This window comes from Mchenga conophoros, linkage group LG7 (assembly GCF_057382185.1).
Source record: "Mchenga conophoros isolate Kocher_MC1m ecotype Shallow Benthic linkage group LG7, M_conophoros_male_GT1.1, whole genome shotgun sequence".
NCBI lineage: Eukaryota > Metazoa > Chordata > Actinopteri > Cichliformes > Cichlidae > Mchenga > Mchenga conophoros.
Genome location: NC_140532.1, coordinates 56633239 through 56658277, shown reverse-complemented (window position 1 = coordinate 56658277; position 25039 = coordinate 56633239). Strand labels below are relative to the sequence as shown.

At 39.6% G+C, this 25039-nt stretch overlaps 1 protein-coding gene across 10 annotated transcripts in view; it reads right to left on the bottom strand.

Moving 5' to 3' along the window:
* Positions 1-9876, bottom strand: part of rasgrf2a (Ras protein-specific guanine nucleotide-releasing factor 2a) — a 54772-nt gene extending 44896 nt beyond the window's left edge. For 2 of the 10 annotated variants that reach the window (XR_014893088.1, XM_085280374.1), the window contains exon 1: positions 9083-9876. Coding sequence is in view for 9 of the 10 variants with exons in the window: in XM_085280374.1 (XP_085136500.1) it covers positions 9083-9373 (291 nt within the window). In the remaining variant the exon portion in view is untranslated. The remainder of the gene's footprint in view (positions 1-9082) is intronic. The other 8 variants (XM_085280372.1, XM_085280368.1, XM_085280367.1 and 5 more) reach the window with 5 other exon arrangements.
* Positions 9877-25039: the final 15163 nt, after the last annotated feature.

Sequence of the window (25039 nt, the reverse complement as noted above, 5' to 3'; positions counted from 1 at the left end):
CACATGCATCTGTAAAGATGAGGACAAAATGATTAGTATCCTCCTAAGACCTGAACGCTTCCACAGCATGCATTTTTAATTTTACTTTGCTATTTGGGCTGATTGGCACCTGATGAATGTAAAAACAAAGAATTACCACTTCTTTTTTTTAACCTAATTTTTCTTTCTGAGAAAAATGAGATCTACATATGAGGACATTCGTTTTAAATTTTGATAGAACAGTGGCAGTATAATGTCCTCGTAAGTGGATATCAGGCCCTAAGTATTTTTGTCTGGACATTCCAAAATGTCCACATCCCAATAGGAGGGTATTACCCCTAGTTTTGTCAAAATTTTCAACAAGGGCAATTCTAAACATACTAGTTTTCTTTAAAGTATTCTTATTATTGTTATTATTGTTATTATTTTTTCAGAAAAAAATTACTAGGGTCAACATTTTTAGCCCATGAAAATCTTTTCTCTGCAATGATGTTCTTTAGTTTGGTTATCTCCACACACAGTGTAAAACTTCAGCAAGAGTTGTCACTTAAGAAAGCCACACAGTACAGAACTCTCCTGGAAGAGGTTTGGAACCCACCCACCACTTTAATCACACTCTAGATCTTGTTTTAACATATGGCATAGAAACTGAACATTTAACAGTGTTTCCTGAAAACCCTCTCCTGTCTGATCATTTCCTGATAACATTTACTTTTACAATAATTGATTACACAGCGGTGAAGAGTAGACTTTATCAAAGTAGATGTCTTTCTGAAAGCACTGTAACTAAGTTTAAGAATATAATCCACCCACTGTTATCATCTCCAATGCCCTGTACCAACACAGAGCAAAGCAGCTATCTGAACGCTACCCCAACAGAGGTCGATTATCTTGTTAATAATTTCACCTCCTCACTACGTACGACTCTGGATACTGTAGCTCCTGTGAAAACTAAGGCCTCAAATCAGAAGTACCTGACTCCGTGGTATAATTCTGAAACACGTACCCTAAAGCAGATGACTCGTAATCTGGAGAGGAAATGGCGTGTCACAAATCTAGAGGATCATCATTTAGCCTGGAGAAATAGTTTGCTGCTTTATAAGAAAGCCCTCCGCAAAGCCAGAACATCTTACTATTCATCACTGATTGAAGAAAATAAGAACAACCCTAGGTTTCTCTTCAGCACTGTAGCCAGGCTGACAAAAAGTCAGAGCTCTTTTGAGCCAACCATCCCTTTAACGTTAACTAGTAATGACTTCATGAACTTCTTCACAAATAAAATTTTTATCATTAGAGAAAAAATTACCAATAATCATCCCACAGATGTAATATTATCTACAGCTACTCTTAGTACCATTGATATTAAGTTAGACTCTTTTTCTCCAATTGATCTTTCTGAGTTAACTTCAATAATTACTTCCTCCAAACCATCAACGTGTCTTTTAGACCCCATTCCTACAAAACTGCTCAAAGAAGTCCTGCCATTAATTAATTCTTCAATCTTAAATATGATCAACCTATCTCTAATAATCGGCTATGTACCACAGGCCTTCAAGCTGGCTGTAGTTAAACCTTTACTCAAAAAGCCATCTCTAGACCCAGCAGTCTTAGCTAATTATAGGCCAATCTCCAACCTTCCTTTCATATCAAAAATCCTTGAAAGAGTAGTTGTCAAACAGCTAACAGATCATCTGCAGAGGAATGGTTTATTTGAAGAGTTTCAGTCAGGTTTCAGAGCTCAACACAGCACAGAAACAGCTTTAGTGAAGGTTACAAATGATCTTCTTATGGCCTCTGACAGTGGACTCATCTCTGTGCTTGTCCTGCTAGACCTCAGTGCAGCGTTCGATACTGTTGATCATAATATCCTATTAGAGCGATTAGAACATGCTGTAGGTATTACAGGTACTGCACTGCAGTGGTTTGTATCATATCTATCTAATAGACTCCAATTCGTGCATGTAAATGGAGAGTCCTCTTCACACACTGAGGTTAATTATGGAGTTCCACAGGGTTCAGTGCTAGGACCAATTCTGTTTACATTATACATGCTTCCCTTAGGCAGTATCATTAGAAGACATAGCATACATTTTCACTGCTATGCAGATGACACCCAGCTCTATCTGTCCATGAAGCCAGATAACACACACCAATTAGTTAAACTGCAGGAATGTCTTAAAGACATAAAGACCTGGATGGCCGCTAACTTTCTGCTTCTTAATTCAGATAAAACTGAGGTTATTGTACTCGGCCCTGAAAATCTTAGAAATATGGTATCTAACCAGATTCTTACTCTGGATGGCATTACCTTGGCCTCCAGTAACGCGGTGAGGAACCTTGGAGTCATTTTTGACCAGGACATGTCCTTCAACGCACATATTAAACAAATATGTAAGACTGCTTTCTTCCATTTGCGCAACATCTCTAAAATTAGAAATATCCTGTCTCAGAGTGACGCTGAAAAACTAGTTCATGCATTTATTACTTCCAGGCTGGACTACTGTAATTCATTATTATCAGGATGTCCAAAAAACTCACTGAAAAGCCTTCAGCTAATCCAAAATGCTGCAGCAAGAGTCCTGACAGGGACTAGAAAGAGAGAGCATATTTCTCCTGTTTTGGCTTCCCTTCATTGGCTTCCTGTTAAATCCAGAATTGAATTCAAAATCCTGCTCCTCACATACAAGGTCTTAAATAATCAGGCCCCATCTTATCTTAATGACCTTGTAGTACCATATCACCCTATTAGAGCGCTCCGCTCTCGCTCTGCAGGCCTACTTGTTGTTCCTAGAGTATTTAAAAGTAGAATGGGAGGGAGAGCCTTCAGTTTTCAGGCCCCTCTTCTGTGGAACCAGCTTCCAGTTTGGATTCAGGAGACAGACACTATCTCTACTTTTAAGATTAGGCTTAAAACTTTCCTTTTTTCTAAAGCATATAGTTAGGGCTGGACCAGGTGACCCTGAATCCTCCCTTTGTTATGCTGCAATAGATGTAGGCTGCCGGGGGATTCCCATGATGCATTGAGTTTTTCCTTTCCAGTCACCTTTCTCACTCACTATGTATTAATAGACCTCTCTGCATTGAATCATATCTGTTATTAACCTCTGTCTCTCTTCCACAGCATGTCTTTATCCTGTCTTCCTTCTCTCACCCCAACCGGTCGCAGCAGATGGCCGCCCCTCCCTGAGCCTGGTTCTGCCGGAGGTTTCTTCCTGTTAAAAGGGAGTTTTTCCTTCCCACTGTCGCCAAAGTGCTTGCTCATAGGGGGTCATATGATTGTTGGGTTTTTCTCTGTATCTATGAAGCGCCTTGAGGCGACTTATGTTGTGATTTGGCGCTATATAAATAAAATTGAATTGAATTGAATTGAATTGAAATTGAATTGAGTAAAAGATTGCAAAGAATCAGGAAAGAAAACTAGAGAAAAATGTGTCTCAGCAGATGAGCCTGTGCATGTAAAACTTTGGGAGCGCCATGTATCTTTAAAATTAAAAAAAAAAAACGGTCATTGTAGCGGGGCGTGGCCTGTGGTGCCGTGCTCTTGGGTGCAGGGAAGGCAGACGCACCTGCACGGCATCCACAATCATGCCCCGCCATCATATGGGACTGCGTCCTGACTCGGGGTTGGTGGTGTTGATGTGGATGTGCACAAAACAATAAAAATATACAGAACACAACTGGGTTGGATGTTCACAGTGGTGCCAAAACCCAGGACGGGAGGCACGGCAGACCCAGGACTGGGCCAGCAGAATGAGGAGCTGGCCAGAATGGTGGCCGAGCTGGCGGCCACGCAGCAGTAGCAGGTGGTGGTGGTAGCACGCCGTTGGCAGGAAGAGGGGCTAGGGATGCCTGCTCCCCTCGCGGGGGGAGGGGAGCAGGATCAGCCGGATGGCTCCCTGGCCTGGCGATGGGGGTATGTGGCGGGGCGTGGCCTGTGGTGCTGTGCAGGGAAGGTGGACGCACCTGCGCGGCTTCCACAATCATGCCTCGCCATCTTAAATATGGGACTGGGTCCTGACTGGGTTGGTGGTGTTGATGTGCACAGAACAATAAAAATGTACAGTACACAACTGGGTCATGTTCACAGTCATTCATTTGTTTGTGAAGCTAGTTTTACAGCAAGGTCTTAATGGAAAATTTCAAAAATAAATAGAAATTTGTTAAGGATTCTGTGAGCTCACAATCAACTATCCTGTGAGGTCGCTGAGCCCCTTCTGCATTTAGAGAAAATGTCTCCAGGTTTTCTCCCACTTTGCCTCTGCAATCTAAGGCTGAGATCTTTGCAGTTTTAGAACTCTGATCACATTTTTCTGAGTATAATCTGGATGTATGATTATAATTATGCACATGGTTTTTGCTGATTTTTTCTTTACATTAGCATTAGCTGGCCGTCCAGTTGATATAGATTGCTGCTGCCTCTGCGGTAAAAGACTGCCTAACTTCTCATTTTAAAGCCAATTTGTTCTCTTTTTGTGTCGTTTCTGAAGACAACAATACCACCATTGACTCCTAAGCTTATGAATATGCTGTAATATTTAAGCTCAGTAGGGACTTCTACTTCTATATATTGCAGGCTAAATCTATTTTTTACAAGTACTTATCGTGTTTAAGTTCACTGGGGCATTTGACAAGGGTATACATAATTTAGAAAAGACACAAATACAAATCCTGACTCCACCTGTTCCACTTTATGCATGAATACAAGATTCTAATCCCTTTAAATCATAGTGAAAATCCATCCCATATCACATTTTCAAATTTCATATTTCATTTACAAGTTTGTTTGTTTTTTAAAAATGCACTAAGTAAAGTCTGACAGGAATGAGCCCATCATCAAATACTCAAAAAGCAGTCACCAGTAACTCAATGCATGTTTCAGTCCTTTTTTTTTCATTTGTCATATCGTTGTCCCTTCAGCTGTTTGCTAAACCATACTAATGAGGTTAGCACGTGTAACAAGGAACAGCAGTTCATCAAGACTTGGATTTCATAATACACCAAACTCCTTTGCATGGCAGTTTTAGGAGTACTTATCCATTTAAAAGCAAAAGACACACAAAAATAACCTTACAGTAACCTGAAAACTTTAGCATGTCTCTAACTACCTTAGCTAAACCCTGTATTTCAACATTTCACATAAAATAACTTGTATTGTTGCATTTGTCATAAAAAAATAATTAAAACTGAGCTTTAACACACACCCCTGCGTTATATTTTACGGTCTTACCAATGTTCCACACTGGTAAGCTCATAAACATAAGGGACCCTACGGGCTCAGGAGGAAAAAAAATACAACAAAACGTTTAAAAAAAGAATTATCCAGGAGTGACACAAACTTTCAATAGGCAATATGTTAAAAGTAGAAACTGCAGAGGTGCATTCACATGACAAACTCTGTTTTTTATTTAATAAATTAATATGAATTCAAAATAAATTGCTGTTTTTTCTCAAGGACAACTTAACCCAATACGACTGCAGAAATTTGAACATGGTTATGCACTAATTTTCCAGGAAAATTACTATTTTATTAATTCAGCGAAATACGATAGATTTTCTCTGAGGTCAGGCAGTAGAGATCATCTACCAATCCGGAGGTAGGAGATGAATCTCTGGCTCCTCCAGCCCATACATGGGTATGTTACTAAACTGAGTTGTATTTAAGTCATTATAGTCTGTATTTGCCAAACATTAAGTCCTTAACAAAGTCACAACCCTCTAATCCATGAGATATGGGTCAAATAAACATATAAATTACTTGCTGAATATCAGTTTTTTCCTTTCCTATGTCTGACAATATAGTTTGCTAAAAGGGTGCCACAGAGAGAAAGCAGGTCTGTATAGTAATGATGTAACAAAAAGCGGGTGAGGGACACTTGCTAGCGTGTGTCGGCTACAGACCAGAGAGGCTTAAGGGCTTGTTTGTGTGCGTTGGGGGGTAGGGTGGGGGTTACATAACCATCAAGGCTTGTGCAGCATCCTTGCATTGCTAATGCGGCTTCCCTGGTCACAAGCCTGCTTTAAGCACAAGGATAACAATAAGTGAGACGAACAGACGGACAGGGACAGACAGAGTGAGAAATAGGGAGCTGTAAGCTGCCTTGCCCTGCATCGAGCATCACCGCGTTCACTCACAAAAAAACACTTCATCAGTCTGCTATGCACAGATGCAAACATGAGAGCTCCCGCTTACAGCCAGGACCACTTTCAACACGACCTGACCTGCAGGACAATGGTGCTGTGTTACTTCCTTCGTCTCTCTGAGGACATAAGCTGCGGTCTGGGCTACTTTTTATACTATGCAATACATATTTGTGTGGTTTTCACTACAGTTATTTTCATGAATCATTGTCTTTAAATTATATAAAAAATATAATAGACATTAACTATATTATTAGGATGTCATTAAAATCTGTTTTTCAAAGATAATATCATCTGTGTATAAAGAGTATAAATAATTTTATTTAATGTGTAATTAAATAAAATGTCAATAAAATGTCAAGGTAATTACAAAAACACCTTTGGGACTGAGAAATTCACATGTACCCCACTCAATTCATTAAAAAGTGTTGAAATGAAGATGAAGCAGTGTGCTTGTGTCACACATGGAAGATTAAAGTAAATATTTAGTTGATCTGAGCTAAGGTAACTTCTTGTCTCATTTTTTGGCTAACATTTCAGCTGTCCCAGGTTGTAATAAGTAGCTGCTGTTTGTGAAGAGAGGCCTTCGTTAGTTAGAAAAGTGATTCATAAGCACTAATTCTAATAATAAGTCAGCTAAAGTGGTTATAAACTGGAAACCGGTCTCAGTGTTTAAACACTCACAGAAATAAAACACAACACAGTGTTTTTGTGACATTTAGCTTGTTTCTGAACTTAAACAGGAGTTAGGAGTTATGATTGCTAAACTCAGTAATGCAACAATTATGAATGCTCAGAAAACTAGAAAATGGGAATATTTGATGATTTGTATTAGAAAAGACTACTAAAAAACTTGATCTCATGTTATTGCACTTTTTAATGCTATTAAATGAGCAAAAATGCACACTCATTAAATGATCAACCTACATTGTGGTTATAAAAATTACTGTTGAAATAGATCAAATAGATTTTCTATTAAAGCTCAGTTACAAACAGTTTCTCTATTCCCGAATGTCTGTCAGTATGAGTGGATCTCCCTAATATGGTCCACACAGTGCACTTCCATTTTTAAGAAGGAGCCAATCAAAAAAGGCAAGAGGAAAAGAAGAGTTGCGGGGCAGCACCCAAGCTTTGGTTATTTTGTACTCTGAATCATCCAAAGCTACCTTACTAGAATCCAAGAATAAAAATATTGAGGTAGAAATAAGCATTACAGATCAAGCATTATGATCAAACACAGGATTTACATCACAACTTCACTGTGCAAACACATACCAAGGAGGACTGTGCCATATTTAAAATACGTACATTGTTTTGGACTTTTTCACTTAACTTATTTTGAAGAAATTACACTAGGTTTTGTTGTTATTTGGTTACACGTGTACCATACTCATAGAAAGGCAGTAGAGTACAGTAAAAGGTAGTCTCCCAATAGCACAGGTAGCACTAGTGCGTAGCAGCATCCATGTGTGAGATGCAGTTGTGTTGACTTGGTATTCAGACAGTGACTGCAGGCAAAACAACGAGCAAGGATGCTATTCTTAGTCTAGCACAGCATCATCCTAGAGCAGTACCACATGTCGGATACAAACTCACAAACAGAAAGTATTACATATTCACAGCAGAATCAATTTTCATTATTTAAAAGCACACTAGTGTGATTTATCACATTTAGCCTTTAGCCTCAGTTAAATATCCTTTCAAGAAAACGTCCATATTTTCATATCTCTGATTGTGTAACGTCAAACTTACTGTATGTCCCATTTCACCAACTACCAACTTCATCACTATGGAAACACATCAGTCAAGTGGCACATAGGTGAGGCTATAATGGGCAGCAGCATTAGCATTAAGCATGGTGAGAAGGGGGAAGAAAAAAAAGATCTTTTAGTTGCTTTATATTTTCCTACTACTAACTATAGTACAAAAGGTTTTAGCAATTATTTTAATATTATTTGACAGTTCATTTTAGCCTCTTTCAGCTCATTGTTCTGATTTATATTGGTGATTCTAAATTGCCCACGAGTGCGCATGGTCTCTCTGTGTTAGCCCTGCAACCAACTGGCCACCTCTCCACGGTGTATCCTGTATGTGGCAGGAGTATCAGAACAGTTGAGACACATTTTTTCTAAACACCGCGTCTCCGTGGCTTTTAAACCCCAAAACAGGATGCCCCCAAAATTGGTCCCTGACATATGCCTGACATATAGACTTTAAATCACAAAAGAATACAACAATGAACACAACTCCCTTTGTGTGACTTGTTTAATAGGTTTCTCTTGAAATTTCTGCTGTTTAAATAGTGACAGAATTATTTACTAACTAAAACTGCTATACATAATTCTTACTAATGGTTCGTATGTTTTTATAAGCACTGTAAATGTTTGTATTTATTTAGTTAGTTAGTTGGTTAGTTAGTTAGTCAGTCAGTAAAGTTAATAACTAACTTTAATGACGGTGTTCTTTCTCAACTTTTACTAAGTAATTCTTGTGAATGATGGTGTAACTTTTCATACCTAAAAATACTCACCATTTAATAGTGTTGCATAAGTATAGTTGAGCAACTGCCAGTTTTAAGACAAACCAGAAACGAATTATTTTATAAGTATATTTGAATGTAAACGTGTATGCATTGAGTACAAAAGGGACACAGTTTCGAATGAAAATACTTTTTAAGTATAATTAGGACATAACACTTCATTTTAAGCGCAAAAGCTTTAAACCTAAATTCATCAAAATTACCTGGTGGGATATTCCACCATAAGTTAAAGGTTGTATCATGAAGGATATCTAATTACCTTCTGAATTCCTGATAGCTAGAGTTTTGGGAGGGAAAATAAAGAAACGCTGAGCAAGACTCATGACACCGTGTATGTGTGGTGAGGACTTTTTAAAGGGACTCAAGAAAGACAGAAATGAAAGAGCAAAGAAAATTGACGGTTTTTCACGCTAAAAGCACGTTTACCGTGGGACGCACCTGCTGCTTCTCAATAGCATCCTTGCTGATGGCGGACACTTTGGACGCCGGCGCCCTCTCGCATGTGCATCCCTCCAGCAGGTATATACCTGAGGGCCGTGCGCTCTGGTCGTTCTCGAAGTAGAAGAGCACATTCTGGTAGAGGGCGAAGTACTTCTCAGCCCAGCGACTGTTCTCTGTGGTCTTCTTGCTCAGGTAGCCGCGCTTGGTCCCCTCTTTGCGCGCAACCACTGACAGATACAGAGCGTGGCCCTCATTGTACCGCACGCTCTTCTGCATTATGTTTACACTGAGTCCTGTCCTTATTTTGGTCCCAACTTCAAAGAGCAAACATATGTATCACATCACGCATCCTCGATATCGCTACCGTTATCTCTACCGGATGGATACTGAAGAGAAAGTGGTTAACATCTCAACTGCAGAAAAAGGTAATCCAGGTTTACCATGGCATAAAAAGTTGGAGAGTGCACCACTCTTACCAGACTGTCAAATACACGCTCCAGTGTCAGCTGAACCGTTGAAAAGCAGCACCGCTTCAACACATCTCCATGCTGCAAAGTTCGGACATGACCTAGAAAGCCAGTGTGTTTCTGTCCTGGTGGTTAAAAAAATGAGGAAAACGACGGAGTGTGTAGTACCGCCAACAACAGCACACAGAAATAGACTCAGTGAACAGACGGTGAAAACAGAATCACGACGGACATCAGCGCTAATCGGCTTTGACATCAACTTAGATCGCCGCAGCCCGCGCGCTGCTCTCTGAGCGCGGAGCCTCGCAGGAGTTCCATTTAAGCAGCGCAAACCAAAGTGCACCAAAGTTTACACACCCACAGTTTTACACAGCACACGTTTCGCTGTGAAAAAACAAAAAAAAGACGTCCCTGCTGAGGAGGGCTGGTTCCCGCTTTGCTCAGGTCCAGTTTGTTGGTTCTCTCAGGTGGATAGTGATATTTTTCATGAAATCTGCCTCCTTTAGAGGTTTGGTATAAAATTGTTCGCAGGTTTGTTGACATCAAACTTGGGGATTTTTTTTTACTCAGCAGTTTGGATATTGGTGCCCATATTAAACCGGATAAATCTTGTAGCCTACTTTTTTCTCCAAATGCCTCTTTTTGGTTTTTGATGACCAAAAGCAAGCAATTTTGTCAAAACAAGAGACCAAAGTATATGTAAGGTGTATTGCTATTAAGTGTGTGTGTGTGCAATACACCTTACAAAGTATATGTAAGGTGTATTGCTATTAAGTGTGTGTGTGTGTGTGAGTGTGTGTGTGTGTGTGTGTGTGTGTGTGTGTGTGTGTGTGTTGGGGGGGAGGTGGGGGTCCGTTACCAGCTATTTCAGCCTAATTTTGTTACATTTACATGAGCATTATTCCCTGACCTCTGAAATCAGCAAGGAACCTAGAGTTGGTTGTGTAACAAAAATTCCAGCAGACCAACAGTTTCAAACCAGGCTGTATTGGGGTTTTTGAGACAAACAGCACACGTTAAAAACCCATGTCAGTTTGAACTTCAGTTCATTTTGACCATGTCTGTGGTTCCTACCTAAACTAGTGCCATGTGTGGCTGATTGATGTTTATGTTAGGGAGCAGTTGATCAGGTATACCTAACAAAGTGGCCAGAGAAATGGATATGTGCAAATCACAATAGCATGATAAACAACTCTGGTGATTTATTTCAACTTAGTCATGTGGCTCTATGAGTAATGTTAATTGCAGTCCTCCAAAACATTTGGTGAAATTTGTTCCATGAAATAGCAAGTATTGCAGTGACTTTTCAAAGGTCTGACTGATAGTCTGACTGATATACATTTCAGACTCCAAATCACCTAAATCAAAAGCAAACCTACTTACTTATTTCTCAGATTATTTCTTTTACAAAATAAGTTGTTATACTAAGTGATGTCTAAGCATAAGTGTATTTGTATCAAGATTTGACCTTTAAAATCAACATATCACTTTGAGCACTTGTGTTCTCAAGGAGTCTTAAAATATAACAAAATAAATATTTATCACTCTTATGGAAGTTCCCTTTAGAGTAGATATGCCTTCAGCACTAATAAGTGTGTGTGTGTCTCTGTGTGTCCATTTCTAACACACATTTGTAAGGTGGACAAAAGCAGAAGTTTCTATTTTTATAAAGTGGTTATTTGCATCAAAAGATGGCTGTTGAAAGTCCCATCCAGCCTGAAACAGATGTTGTAATGCTTTAGTAGTCAGTGTTTGTATGTGTCGCACACATGCAGAGACAAATGACTGACGGAGTTAAGGTGCCACAGACTTTGCATTTCACTTGTGTGCGTAGATCTCTGTTCAAAACCTCTTAGGAAACCTCTTCTTTATGTCAGACTGACAAAAAGTAAAAAGCAGTTCCTGTATTTTATTTTTTTAAATTTCTTTTATTTAGGATAGTTTTGTAAGCACACTGTATAATTTCAGCTAGCTCTTGTCTATTTTTTATTTTTATTTCATCCATCTTCTTCTGGTTTCAGGGGTGCTGGTGCCATGGGGCAAGAGGCAGGGTACACCCTGGACAGGGCTAACACAGAGAGACAGACAACCATTCGCACTAACATTCATATCTAAACCCAATTTAAAATCACAAATTTACCTTACTCCACTATCTGCATATCTCAGGACTGTGGGAGCAGTCACAGTACCTGTAGAGAACCCACACAGACATAAAAAGGACATGCAAACTCCATGCAGAAAGGCCCACCAGAAAAGAAAGAAAGAAAGAAAGGCCCCAGTCGGATTGTAAATTTGGACCCAAGACATAGTTGCTATAAGGGAAAAGTGCCAAACACTGCACCACCTCCGCCCTTGTTGGATTTGTTTGTTAGTTTAAAGTTAAATAATATATTTTTTATACCTAGTTTTAGTTTAATCATCTATGTCTACTTTCAGTTATTACAGATTATTTTATCAAAAGGCACAGTGAAACAGAGCCAATGCCTGTGTAATCTGTTAGGCAGCTTAGTATCAGTTACCATGATGAAGTCTAACTCCACTCCACTCTGCATTGACCTGTTAAAAAGGTTATATTCTGAGAGGGGTCAAAATAGTACTGTAAAATAATAGAAATTTGAATAACATCATGGAGCAGCTATGGTTAGCACTGTTGCCTCACAGCAAGGTCCTGACTTCAATTTTACCATCAGATCAGGGTCTTACTATGTGGAGTTTGCATGTTCTCCCGTGGTCCCCGTGTTCTCTCTGGGTACTTCAGCTTCCTCCCACAGTCCAAAGACATGGAGTGGGGGGAGGTGAGGTTAGGTTAATTGATAATTCTAAATCGTCCATAGGTGTGAATGTGAGTGTGAAAAGTAGAAAAACACTGCCACTGTTTGATTTTTTTTGTTATTAAAAATCTAATTTAATCCATATTTGTTCTATTTAAATTACATACAACCCACATAAACTGTCAGCAAGACTCTGTTCAAGGTGCTTTATATTATAAATCTAAGATCTTACAATATTAGAAAGAAACTCCCTCAAGCACATGGAACCCCACAACCAAGCTACTGGCAATAGAGTGAATGAAAAACTCCCTTTTAACAAAGAAAAAATCTCAGGCAGAAGCAGCCTCACGAAGGGGCGGCCATTCCCCACAACCAGTCGGGGGTGAGGGGAAAGAGAGAGAGAGCAGAAAGAAACAGGACAAAAGACACACTATGGAAGAAATAGCTTAGTTTAATAGTTTAATAAGTATTTATGATGTTTAATAAGTATTTTTGATTAAATATAGTAGAGGTTTATAAATACATAGAAGCGAAAAGAAATGAATGAAAAAGAAACAGTATATCATGGGAGGCCTCCCAACAGCCTAAGCACAATGCAGCATAACTGAGTGAGGGTTTTGAAAATTCTAGTAACCACAAGTAAACCTACAATGAGAGAATGAAGTCCTCTTTTTGGATAGTAAGATACTACAAGGTCTTTAAGATATAATGGGTCCTAATTATTCAAGATATAGTATATGAGGAGATGGATTGTAAATGCAGTTCTGAATGAAGCCAATAATGAGAAGCTAATAAGGGAAAAATGTAACTGGAAAAACTGTAGAAAGTATTTTCTATGTATTTGCACCTGTGTGTGTGTATGTGTTTGTGTAATTTCTCCTAGTTGTATTGCCTTTTAACTCTTCCTTAAATCTATGTTTATAATGATCAACTGGTAATGCTGAAGTGTTTTAGTAAGCACTTTGTAAGCACATTCTTTTCCCCCTAAAAAGGTAAAAAGTGAGAATTAATGAATGTGTTGAGACTGAAAGTAAGGCATTGATATTGCACATACATAATCCCCGCTTTTGTAAACAGCCGACTATGAAGTCCTGGTGAGCTAGCCCATTAACTCCTGAGGTAGATTAACCTCATCCTGTCATGTCTGATCAGTTTCAGAGCATTAAAAGGCCACATCTGACTACTGTGTCCACAGGCAGACAGTGGCAATGCTGACAATTGGGGGGAAAAAGTCCCTTTGCAGCTTAATATCATGAGCAGAGCTACAAGGGGAAGAGCAAATAGGCAAACAAACCCTGTGAGGTTAAAGGAGTGGACAAGGACATGTTGCATCAGCGCCTGCCGTTAGACACATAGTGCTCAGTTTAAATTGTATTTAGCTTGGAGGGGAATACTGCTTATTCTGAGAATTTGTAAGCTTAAAAGCAGTATAATCATCACACCAACTGTCAGAACACACCTTTGTTATACACTGTAGCAGTATGCTGTAATAAATGTACAATTTTGAATGTACATCAGTGAAGCTTTTCCTCTACTAAATGGCTAAGAACCTGTATCATTTAGAATAAAAAGCTAAACATTATACAGCAAAGACTATGTGGGCAAGCTAACAAATTATTTTTATGCACTGTGGGTACCTTAATAACTAACAAATGTACTGAAAGTGTTCTTTTATCTTTACACAACATCTGCTGTTGGATAATTCATATTGTACATTGTTTACACCTTCCATCAGCAAAGGAGAGTGAAACAGGTAGCAAGACTGTATAATCCATTGCATGTCTCTTTGTGTTCATGTACAATGTAAACAGAGGCATTTATGTACTCATAAAGACAAGGTTTTACAGCGTTATCTTAAAATAATAAAACAGTAATAATTGTTTACTTTTATTATGGCTGTTTTGTTTGGGGGTTTATGCATGGAAGTTGTTCATTGTTAGAAAAGAGTTACTTTATTACACATCTAACAGATGTCTAGAGTTCAGAGGTGGGTTTTTGTAGTGATGATAATAATGATGATGGCAAACAGAAAAAAATAAAGCTGTTAAAGTGCTGTTAAAATAGTCTTCACCACAAGTAACTCTCTTTTTAATTTCTCTTTTGAAGTTATGAAAACTGTTGAGTATGTATACAGAGCCATGTGTAGGCTCATTTGTGGTAAAAATTTGTCAGCCAAAATTATTTCTTAATTTCAGCTTTCCCTTCATCAAAACTGTAAGAGCACTGTGAAGACCCTCTGCATGCACCTCCTTCACTATATCCATAAATTTTCTGTGTGCCGTTCCTTCTTTCCTTCTGCCTGTCAAAATAAAGTAAAATGTTTTTTACATTTTAGGCAGTAAAATACACCATGCAAGCAGCATTGCATGGTGGGTGGTCCTTAGTGGGGCCATACAGAGTTTTAATACTCTCTGTAGATCTCCATCTGACAACTTTAGATATAGCCGGCAAAGGATTAAGGAGGATTACTATTTACTACATGCCTACCACTATGCCTGAAACATATACTATACATCTCTAAACATTACTGACCATAATCTGTATCCATATGTTATTGGGAAAAAGTGTAATAGCTTCCAGTTTTGCAGAATATATATTACTGTTTTCTTATTTCATAGCTAAACTTAACACAAAAGTTAGGAAATTTATGCTTGATCAATGTATTAAGTGTTGTAACAGTGCTTCTTGGCAATAAATCGTATACTGTTGGAAAGCCTGTTTACTTTCGCTTAAATGGTGCCACATTTGTAATGAAAATGCATTTGTGTGTTGAGCAGCAGAAGGGTGGTTTATACCCATGAAAAAATTGCCAACTGTTCCCTGCCAATGCCAAACAACTTATTCTGTTATTCACTCTTGTTTTGAGCTGCTGACACCCAGATACCGCCAATCTAGCTGTGTACCCAGGCAATCCAGAACAGACTGCACACAACTAGTCTCACAGGACTGCTAGTTAGTAGGCCTGCTATTAGTGCCTTTCACAATCAGGAATGTTTGGACTGGTGTCAACAACTTGTGCACTGGAATCTGAAGGTTGTTTTCAGCGATGAGTCCAGGTTCTGCCTATAGCAGTTGGATCATAGGTTCGATGGATGGAGAAGAAGGTGAGAAGGCTATTCTGACTGCTGGACCATTAGGGTAAAAGGTTTTTGTTTAGACAGTGTGATGATGTGGAGCAGCGTCTCCTTTCTGGAAAAACAAGTCTCATTATCGTCAAAGGCAATCATAAGCCAAAGAGATATTAAGATAAGATTCTTCCACCAGTGTAATATTATGTAATATAATAACTCCATAGCCTGGGAGTGATCCATCAACAGTTTCTGACCAAGCTGACAATGATTTATATGGCTCATTCTTATACTACATAACACAAACAAAGGGAATCGGTGAAAGAGAAGTTCTGGTGTTGAGCCTTGTTAGCCACATGAATTGGATATCCTCATCTTTTTTTCTCTCTGAATATGTAATATGTAATTTTGTAATGCATTTTAATTACAAATGAACAAGCGAGTTGCGCTAATGTAAAAAGATACATGTACACCTCCATAATTTCTTTGTTCTTTTCTCTTCCAAAGCAGAGTGTCAGTAATAGACCTGCTATTCAGTGAACTTAGCTATAAAGTTAGCTATAAAAAAAATCTCAAAAGTGTGTTCTTTCCCTCAAAGGGAAATCAAGCAGGTGCCTGGTTAGTCATGATGGCTAAACATACAGTGCTGTGGGTGTCTCTTGCTTCCAGCTGAGAGTACTTGTTCAGAGTGGTGATTTTCATCAGAACAGGGTAGAGAAACTGCAGGTAATAGGCACTTGTTTTTGCTGCTGTGCAGGGCTCAAACACTCAAACACAAATATGGCTATATCAGGCAGCAGTTTTGTGGTTTTTGAACCACAGAGGATCCTTGCATAGGCATGCATGATAAACAACATTTACTACTGATACTGTAGAGTTAGACTGAAATAAAATTTAAAAAATGACACATTGATAAAAGAATATAAATCATGTGTTTCCTAAACACTAGTGTAGCCCAGATGAAAAAAACACTTTTACACCAATGATAAAGGAAGAGAGGGTATTATTTCCTTTATCTTAACTGTTCACATCAGAGGGGGGCACAAAGAAATACTTTTCTTTCTTATTCTCATTTAAAATATCTAGCTTTTAAAAAATAATTATCTGAATCTTACAACAAACAATTTATAGATTGATATATTCTGCCTAGATTGATATATATATATCAATCTAGGCAGAATTTCCGAGTTCTGAGTTCTGAGTACAATCGAAAGCACCATGACTGCAGTTTTCGTGTTGAATGTAAAAAGCGCACATGACGCTGTGACGTAGGCTAGAATCATGGCGGCAGTCAATGAGGGTCCAGGCGTGGGATTTCTGTCGTGGAAATATGTACATTATTTTTTCCTTTCTGTTGGTAGATGGTACAGTGCATTTGTGGCAAGTAAGCAAGCTAGAAGACTGGCAATCTTGCTGGGGAAGTTAGGGAAGCAACACATTAACAAGAGAATTCTGAGTAAAACCAAAGTTACTTTCTCTAGTAACTAGTTACTTTGAAAGTAACGAGTAACTTGAAGTAACTGAGTTACTTTTGATAGAAGTAACTAGTAATGCAACTAAGTTACTCATTTAAAGTTAATTACCCAACACTGATGACCAGTTTGGATTTCATACAAAAGTCTGCTGTTAAAATATCTAATGCAGTTGTTGTCACTGGGATAACACAGGTATCTGAAAAAGACGAACAGTTCATTGACCCCAGCATTGTCTATGAAATTAAGACACTCAGTAGCGTGTACACTACCAAGGTTGGGAGTAATGTTACGAAGACCTACTTAGCTGAGCTCAAGGAACTAGCTAAGCTGAGTAGCAAAGACTATGGTGAGGTGCTGAAGGAGATGATGTGTCATATTGGGGGGGGATGTGGAAGCCATGCCACCTACCACTGAAGATCCTTCCCCCACACATGTCGAGACCACTGACGCCCCCAGCACATTCCAGAGGTTAATGGAGCATGGGGGATATGCATTTGAAGGAAGCGTTGGTCTTCCTTGATGACGTGATAGTATTCTCCCGAACCCTTGAGGAACACGAAGAAAGACTCATGAAAGTTCTCACTCTTCTGAAAGAGTTTCGGTTAAAGCTGTCACCAGAGAAATGCGTCTTCTTCCAGACTTAAGTCCGTTATCTGGGACATGTGGTCTCCAGAAATGGTGTTCAGACTGACCCTGAGAAAATTTCGGCTCTTAAAACATGGCCTGTCCCTCAGACTGTGCGAACGTTAAAGTCGTTTCTTGGTTTTGGTGGGTACTATAGAAGGTTTGTTAAAGGGTATTCCAGCATTGTGAAACCTCTCCACAACTTAACCTCGGGGTATCCACCTAGCCACAAGAAATTAAAAGAAAACTCAAGACAAAATGCACATCAGTACCATGACCCAAAGGAGTCCTTTGGAGGTCGCTGGACGCCAGCTTACCAGCAAGCCTTCATGTCAGTCATCAAAAGGCTCACCACAGCCCCTGTACTTGCCTTCGCTGATCCCCAGAAACCCTATATACTGCACACCGACGCCAGTACCACCGGGCTCAGTGCTGTGTTGTATCAGGAGCAAGAAGGCCAACTTAGAGTCATAGGCTACGCAAGTAGAGGGCTGCCACGGAGCGAAAATCGCTATCCAGCGCACAAGTTGGAGTTTTTGGCACTCAAGTGGTCAGATACAGAAAAGTTCAGTCACTATCTCTACGGCAACCACTTCACCGTGATAACGGATAGTAATCCGCTGACTTACATTCTGACTTCAGCAAAACTTGGCGCAACTAGCTATAGGTGGCTAGCAGCACTGTCCACATTCTCTTTCAAACTCCTCTACGTCCAGGGAAGCAGAATGGAGATGCGGATGGATTATCACGCAGACGACATGGAGGGCTAGCGGATGAGCTGAAATCACAAAAAGAGATTGAACGCATACAACAGTTCACTCAAGATCACCTTTGTGATCCAGACAACGTCAATGGAGTCAATCAGTCTGTTGTGAAAGCAATCTGTGAGAGGCAGTTCACCTACAGCGTCAGTCCTGACGATGAAAGAGGGGCAGATGCAGATTGTGTTGCCTTGGTGGAGGTTCTTGCAATGTCTCCTAACGCTGTACCTGATAGCTATGGGCAAGAGGAACAGTTTGGAGGTCTGCCAACCAGCCCCCATCTAACTGAGGCAGAGCTGACAGACGTGCAAAGTGCCGATCAGTGTATAAAGCATGTTATTTCCCAGATCGAACATAGAGACACACCACCTCCAACCATGCGTACACAGCCAAGACATTGTACAGGCGACGCCAAGAGGGGTCCCAGACAACCTACCAGCTTGTACTTCCAGCTGAGCTTCGCAACATAGTCCTCACCAGCCTGCATGATCATATCAGTCACACTGGACCTTGTAAGGACCAGATTTTATTGGCCAAGGATGGCTCTGGACGTGGAAAGGAAAGTGAAGACATGTGGCAGGTGCGTATGGAGGAAGGCACAACCTGAAAGAGCGCCCCCCTTGGTCAACATTACCACAACACGACCTCTTGAACTCTTCTGCATGGACTTCTCCCTGGAAGCTGAAAAAAGTGTAACCAAGGATATATTGGTGATCACAGATCACTTCACTAAATTTGCCGTTGCTATCCCAATACCTAATAAAAGGCCCGCACAGTGGCAAAGTGTCTGTGGGAAAACTTTATGTTACACTATGGCATCCCAGAAAAGTTGCATAGTGACCAGGGTCCAGATTTCGAGTCCCGCACAATCAAGGAACTCTGTCAGGTGGCTGGTATCCACAAGATGAGGACAACCCAATACCATCCTAGGGGCAACCCGGTGGAACGATTTAATTGTACCTTGCTTGACATGTTGGGCACTCTACGTGATCAAAATAAGTCCTGTTGGCGTGACCATGTAAGACCCCTGGTCCACGCTTATAACTGCACCAGGAATGAGGTGACTCGTTTCACCCCATACGAACTGATGTTCGGACGCCAACATCAGTTACCAGTTGACCTTGCGTTCAGGAGGAACAGCACTCGTCTCACTCTGAATATGTGCAAAAACTCAAGTCACGTCTCAAAGAAAGCTACAGGCTAGCTACGGACATGGCTGCAAAGATAGCTCACAAGAACAAAATGAGGTTTGACAGATATGTAACTGCCTCAGACTTGGAGCTGGAGATCAAGTATTGGTCAGGAATGTCTGCATCTGGGGGAAACATAAGATTTCAGACAAATGGGAACACACTGTGCATGTAGTGGTGGGTAGAGCAGGCAACTTCCCAGTATATACAGTTAAGCCTGAAAGCAAAGATGGTCCCCTAAGAACACTACACTGGGATCTGTTGCTATCATGTGGCTACCTACCTGTGGAGGAAACCAGTGAGCATGTACAGAATCCAGTGTCAGCAGGCCAAGAACCCATGCAAGTCCTGTGCTAGAGGAAGAGAACTCCTCAGATGAAGAAGATGATCTGCTCATCCCAGTTTGGTTGAGCACCCCTGTCCCCACGGTCAGTGAGAGTCCTCTAAATGTCCCTGATATTGACAACCCACCTGATTTTGACAGCCAATCTCATTTTGGCAACATACCTGATATGCCGGCCAGTACTACAGATAATACTGAGTACTTACCCACCGATGGAGTCACATCAATCGAACAAGTGGATGAAACAGCCTCGACTGAAAATGACTCACCCGTTGATGATCCAGACGTCTAAGAAAAGCAACTTCCAGTTGAGGAGGCTGGCACCAGAGGTGCGAATCCTGAGGAAAGAATGGAGGAAAGGGTCCCAATGGATACAGGGGAAACAACAGATACAAATGATTCTGTCAGGAGATCTGAGAGAAACCGTCGTCCGCCACGACAGCTTGATTATACAGAGTTAGGGAATCCCCTGATCACAGCAGCAAAATCATTCGTGCAAGGACTGTCTTTAGCTTGGGCAGAGGTCATCAGTGATGGTGAAGAGCCTGTTCCCACCCCCTTCCTTGACCCCCTGAATAATCATCATTTAACTGTTTACCATGCACAGGGATGTGCATGAGTTCAGGAGGGGAGGGTGTAGCCCAGATGAAAAAAACATATTTACACCAATGATAAAGGAAGAGGAGGTGTTATTTCCTTTACCTTAACTGTTCACATCAACAAAGCATCATAAGTCCTATGACAATTAAATGCACCTCTCAGTTCACCCCACGTGGGGGTACCTAGCACTCGGCGACCAATCAGAGCCTATGCAGGCCGCATTCACCTTGTCAGCCAGGAAGTGAGGTGAAGGTGCGTGGTCCTCCCCGGTTTTTCTCATCTCAGGAACAGGAGTGGAGGCATCTCCTACTTAAACTGAGAAACGCAGGGACGAAAGAGAGCAATAATCCAGAATTGAGAGGAAGGAAAGCAAGAATACTTACCTGCTGGAAGTCCACAGTTGAGTGGCTGGATGAAGGAGAGAAGCAACGTTGGTAAGACAAGTGTTATTCCTTTTCATACGCACATGGCGGAAAAAGTATGGCAGCAAATGGAGAATGAGAAGGGCAAAAGCGGATCGTTGAATGAAACGGATGAACCAGAATTGGTTTGTAAAAATGCTGCAACTTAAGTGGTGTGGAACTGGTTTAGCTTTCGTCCGTCAGATACACAACAAAGCACTACTTTTGGTAGAGCATGTTAGCGGGCCGTCGTTATTACCGTGTTGTTTGGAAAATACGGCACACTTAAAATCAATCCTTTGATTTTTCTGAAAATCGACAGTGCCCCTTATAATCCCGTGTGCCTTATGTATGAATTCTGGTTGTGTTTACTGACCTCGAAATGATTTTACATCGTACACGGCGCTCGAAAATCTGTCAAATGTTTTAGTACGACTGTGCTAAGCTACAAACCCGCACCGCTTGATGGATTGTCGGAGCATTACTGCTATCGTAGGCAGGAGCCTCGCGGAGTGAAACGTACTGTGTTTCAACATAATATTACCGTATTGTGTGTATAACCTCTTTTTAAGTTTTGTGGATATTATACATGGTTATGCTGAGGATATGTCGGCCAATTTCCACTGGAAATACCTTTTGGTTAAACTGTCAGCAAGGAATTTGCACTGTTAAATTTTTATATAACTTTAATGGACATAAAAAACAGCTGCTTGTTTAAGTGAAAATACATTGATGGGTTTTTGGGTTTTTTTTGCACTAATAAAGTTGTGAAGTATTTTGTCAAGTGTCAATTATATCGTCAGTTATATCGTTATCGCAAATTTTCAAATGTATATCGTGATAAATATTTTTGGTCATATCGCCCTGCGCTAATGGCGAGCCAACCATTTTGAGGACAATTCACCCTGAAGAAGATACACACCCACACACTCGTACTTATATTCCAATTACACTCAAAAGGACCTTTGAAGTTGGCTGTTGTCAACATAACTTGAATTCTTAAAGGGCCCCAACAAGTACTTTTATTTTGTTTAAGTGTGCACACTATTTATTTTATTTTATACTCTTTTTCTTTCCCCTGTACAAATTGGACACTGTTTTTTACACTTTGTAACAATACAACAGTGGCTACTCAAAAGTTAATTCCGTGTCCGAGTCATTATTGCTGCTCAATACTTTGTCCCCTCATGAATTTGGTGTCTTCTGATTCTGGCCAGGGTTTTATTACGAGCCCAAGTAGTTATTGCGCTGTAATTCACCTTTACATCTCTAAAGTTGGTTACACTAGGATTTACTGGTTAAACTTGGGAATGCAACATAATTCATACTCGGGTTCCCAGTACTACTGCTTTGAAGCAGATGGGGCAAAGGTTGTCAAAAAGCAAAGAACAGTCACACTCACATACACACCAAAAACGCTGGGTGAAAAATAACCCAATTTGTAACAGGGCTGGGTTATTGGTTTGACCCAGCACACTGTGGTAGGATATTTATCCAAAAATGGGTTAAACTGACCAAAAATTGGGTTGAAACTCATAACGCTCCATGAGGGTTATATTACCATTAACATTTGGGTTAATCTTCGATTTACTAGGTGCTGGTTTAGCTCAGTTAGATGAGCAGTTAACCATATGCTGCATGGCTGAAAGCAGTTCGGCCTGGGTTCAAGTCTGACCTGTTCCCCTTTGCCGCATATCTCCCCCTTTTACTTTTCTGTCAGTCTTCACTGTATCTGTCTAATAAGGCTAAGAAAAAAAAATTCAGCATACAAAAACTAGATTCAAAGCAGATTGTTCTTTCATTACCCCAGCGCGCATGACTTTGAAATTGTTAGAATTCACTTTTTACTTACCATGTTTTATTTCATAGTAGAGGAGAAGTCCAGTGATATCTGATCAGGTCACAGTGTAGTTGAAAATGGCAGTTTGTGAAGAATGATGTTGCTTCTTCTGAGGATTGTCTTCAATGCAAACAATTGGGTAAAATTCTGACCCAATACTTGATCAAAGCTACCCAACTTAATTATTCAAACCGGGGAGTTAATTAAAGAACCCAGCATATTGCCAACCCAACTCCTGAGTCATGACTTTTAAACCAATATTTTGTCAAACTAATCCAACTTACCCATGACTTTTCCCCAAAAGTTGAGCTATGAAAATAACTCAGCATTTTTTAGTGTGTATATACACACATACAAAGATCTCAAGATTTTAGAGAAATTTCTGTTTCACGTACAATAAAAATATCAATAACTTACAAGTGTGTATTTATCATTTTCTTTTAATCATGGGTGGAATGTTTAATCTTTTACTAACTAAAATGAGAAAAAAAGCAATTAAAAAATAATAAATATGAGCTGCATGAGTTAATATAAAGTGCTTGTTTAAGGATTCTTTTTACATATACTTTGAAATAGTTTTTTTAAACTAAATATAAGTATTTTGAAGGACCATAATTTGACATAACCTTTACAAGAGACTTAGTAGCACAGAAGTGGCTCAGTAAAATTGCATTTTACTCAAATAATTTGCTTTATTTATATTCTAAGTCAAAAACTGAATAATAAAAGTATTTGATTTAATATACAAACAAAAGGCGTGTTTACATTTTTTGCTTTTATTATGGATAAATAAAATCCAAATTACCATAAAATATCAATAAGACCTCATATGGAAAAACGCTGTCCGATGCTAACATCTTGTGGAGGGATTATATATTGCACTCTTAGTTCCTCTTTCCGAGTTCCCACTTGGGATTTCAAACTGGAATACCCCTTTACAGCCTACCTAACAATCTAAGATATAAGACTGGGCTTGCAAATATAAGTAAAACTTGCAATGGATACTGTCACTAGTGTGTGGGTGTGGCTTGCTAAATAACAATAGAATTAAAAAAGAAAGGTAGAGGAAAAAATACCTATTCCGAGTAATCCATGAATTGCTCTACACTGTTGCTGTAAGCAGCAAAACCCTGTTTTCTTTGCTCAACTCGGAAGTGACATCACTTCTAGCTCAGACTTCAGAGGTGACCTCACACTTGTTTCTATGGCTACAGCAAAGTGATAAAAACCATGTACCATTGTTTGGACAATTACTGTAACAGCTGGGTTACAAACAGCCTTAGCAGAATGTGCAAAGAATATAAAAAAGTCAGAAGCATGGCAGTTTTTATAAATACTGTGCTCTAATGGTTTTGCATTTATTTATGGCCATTCATTTCATTATAACCTGTTAATTGTTTCCCCATCTCTGGCATGATCTTTTATTGAACCATTTAAAACTATTGTTTTTGATTAAAAGTAGCCAGTGAGTGAATTAAGGATGATCCAACCCAGTCACCTTGAAATGGCATATTTATCTGCACTTGCTGATTTGTTTAAGTGTGCATAGACTGTATATGTAAGATGGACGTGGCCACAGTGATATCACCTGATGGTTTTTGAACTTCACATTTTGAAGCCTCAAACTCATTCTGGCCACCTTCATGGTATTTTTTGGAGCCAGAAGTGACTATATTTGGCAGTAGCGGCACTGGGTCTGTTGCAGTTGTAACTTTAGGCCTTAAAAACTAAACTAAAAGAAAGAACGGAAGAAAGAAAGTATGTTATAAAACCAATTTATAATTTGTAAATTAGTTTTAAATGAGGGAACTATTCACTGACACTAAAACAATTTTTTTCTATCTGCATTTAAAGCTTTTAATTAGTTAATTTAGCTTTAACATTTTACTATGAGACTTCTGGAGCCAGCCTAAGGTAGCCACAAGAGAAACTGAAGCTTTTGAAAACTGTTATGAGGCTACTGACAGCTTCCTGCTGAGCATATTTTCCTACTGGGTGGATCACAGTAAAATAGATATAAAACATACACAACCACAGACAGCTTTTACATACTATATGGAAAACTGAACATTTGGTCCAGCTGGGCTGGACAACACAAAGTAAATATGATCTATAGAGCCACATTACTTGCATTAATGGGAAACACATCAGACTTAAAATAATAATAGGATAATTATAGGATAATTATTTGTTAAGATCTACAAGTCTTTTTATGGTGAATAAATTGTAAGTAATCCTTGTCTTTCTTGAGTCCCTGTTACAAGCCTTCACATTCAAGCATTCATATTACAAAAAATAAGGTACATGCAAAGAATCTGGTTCTCACAGAGGTGTGTACACACTCTCCCCCCACACACATTCATACAGACAAAGAACAGTTCCTCCAGCACAATTACAATGTG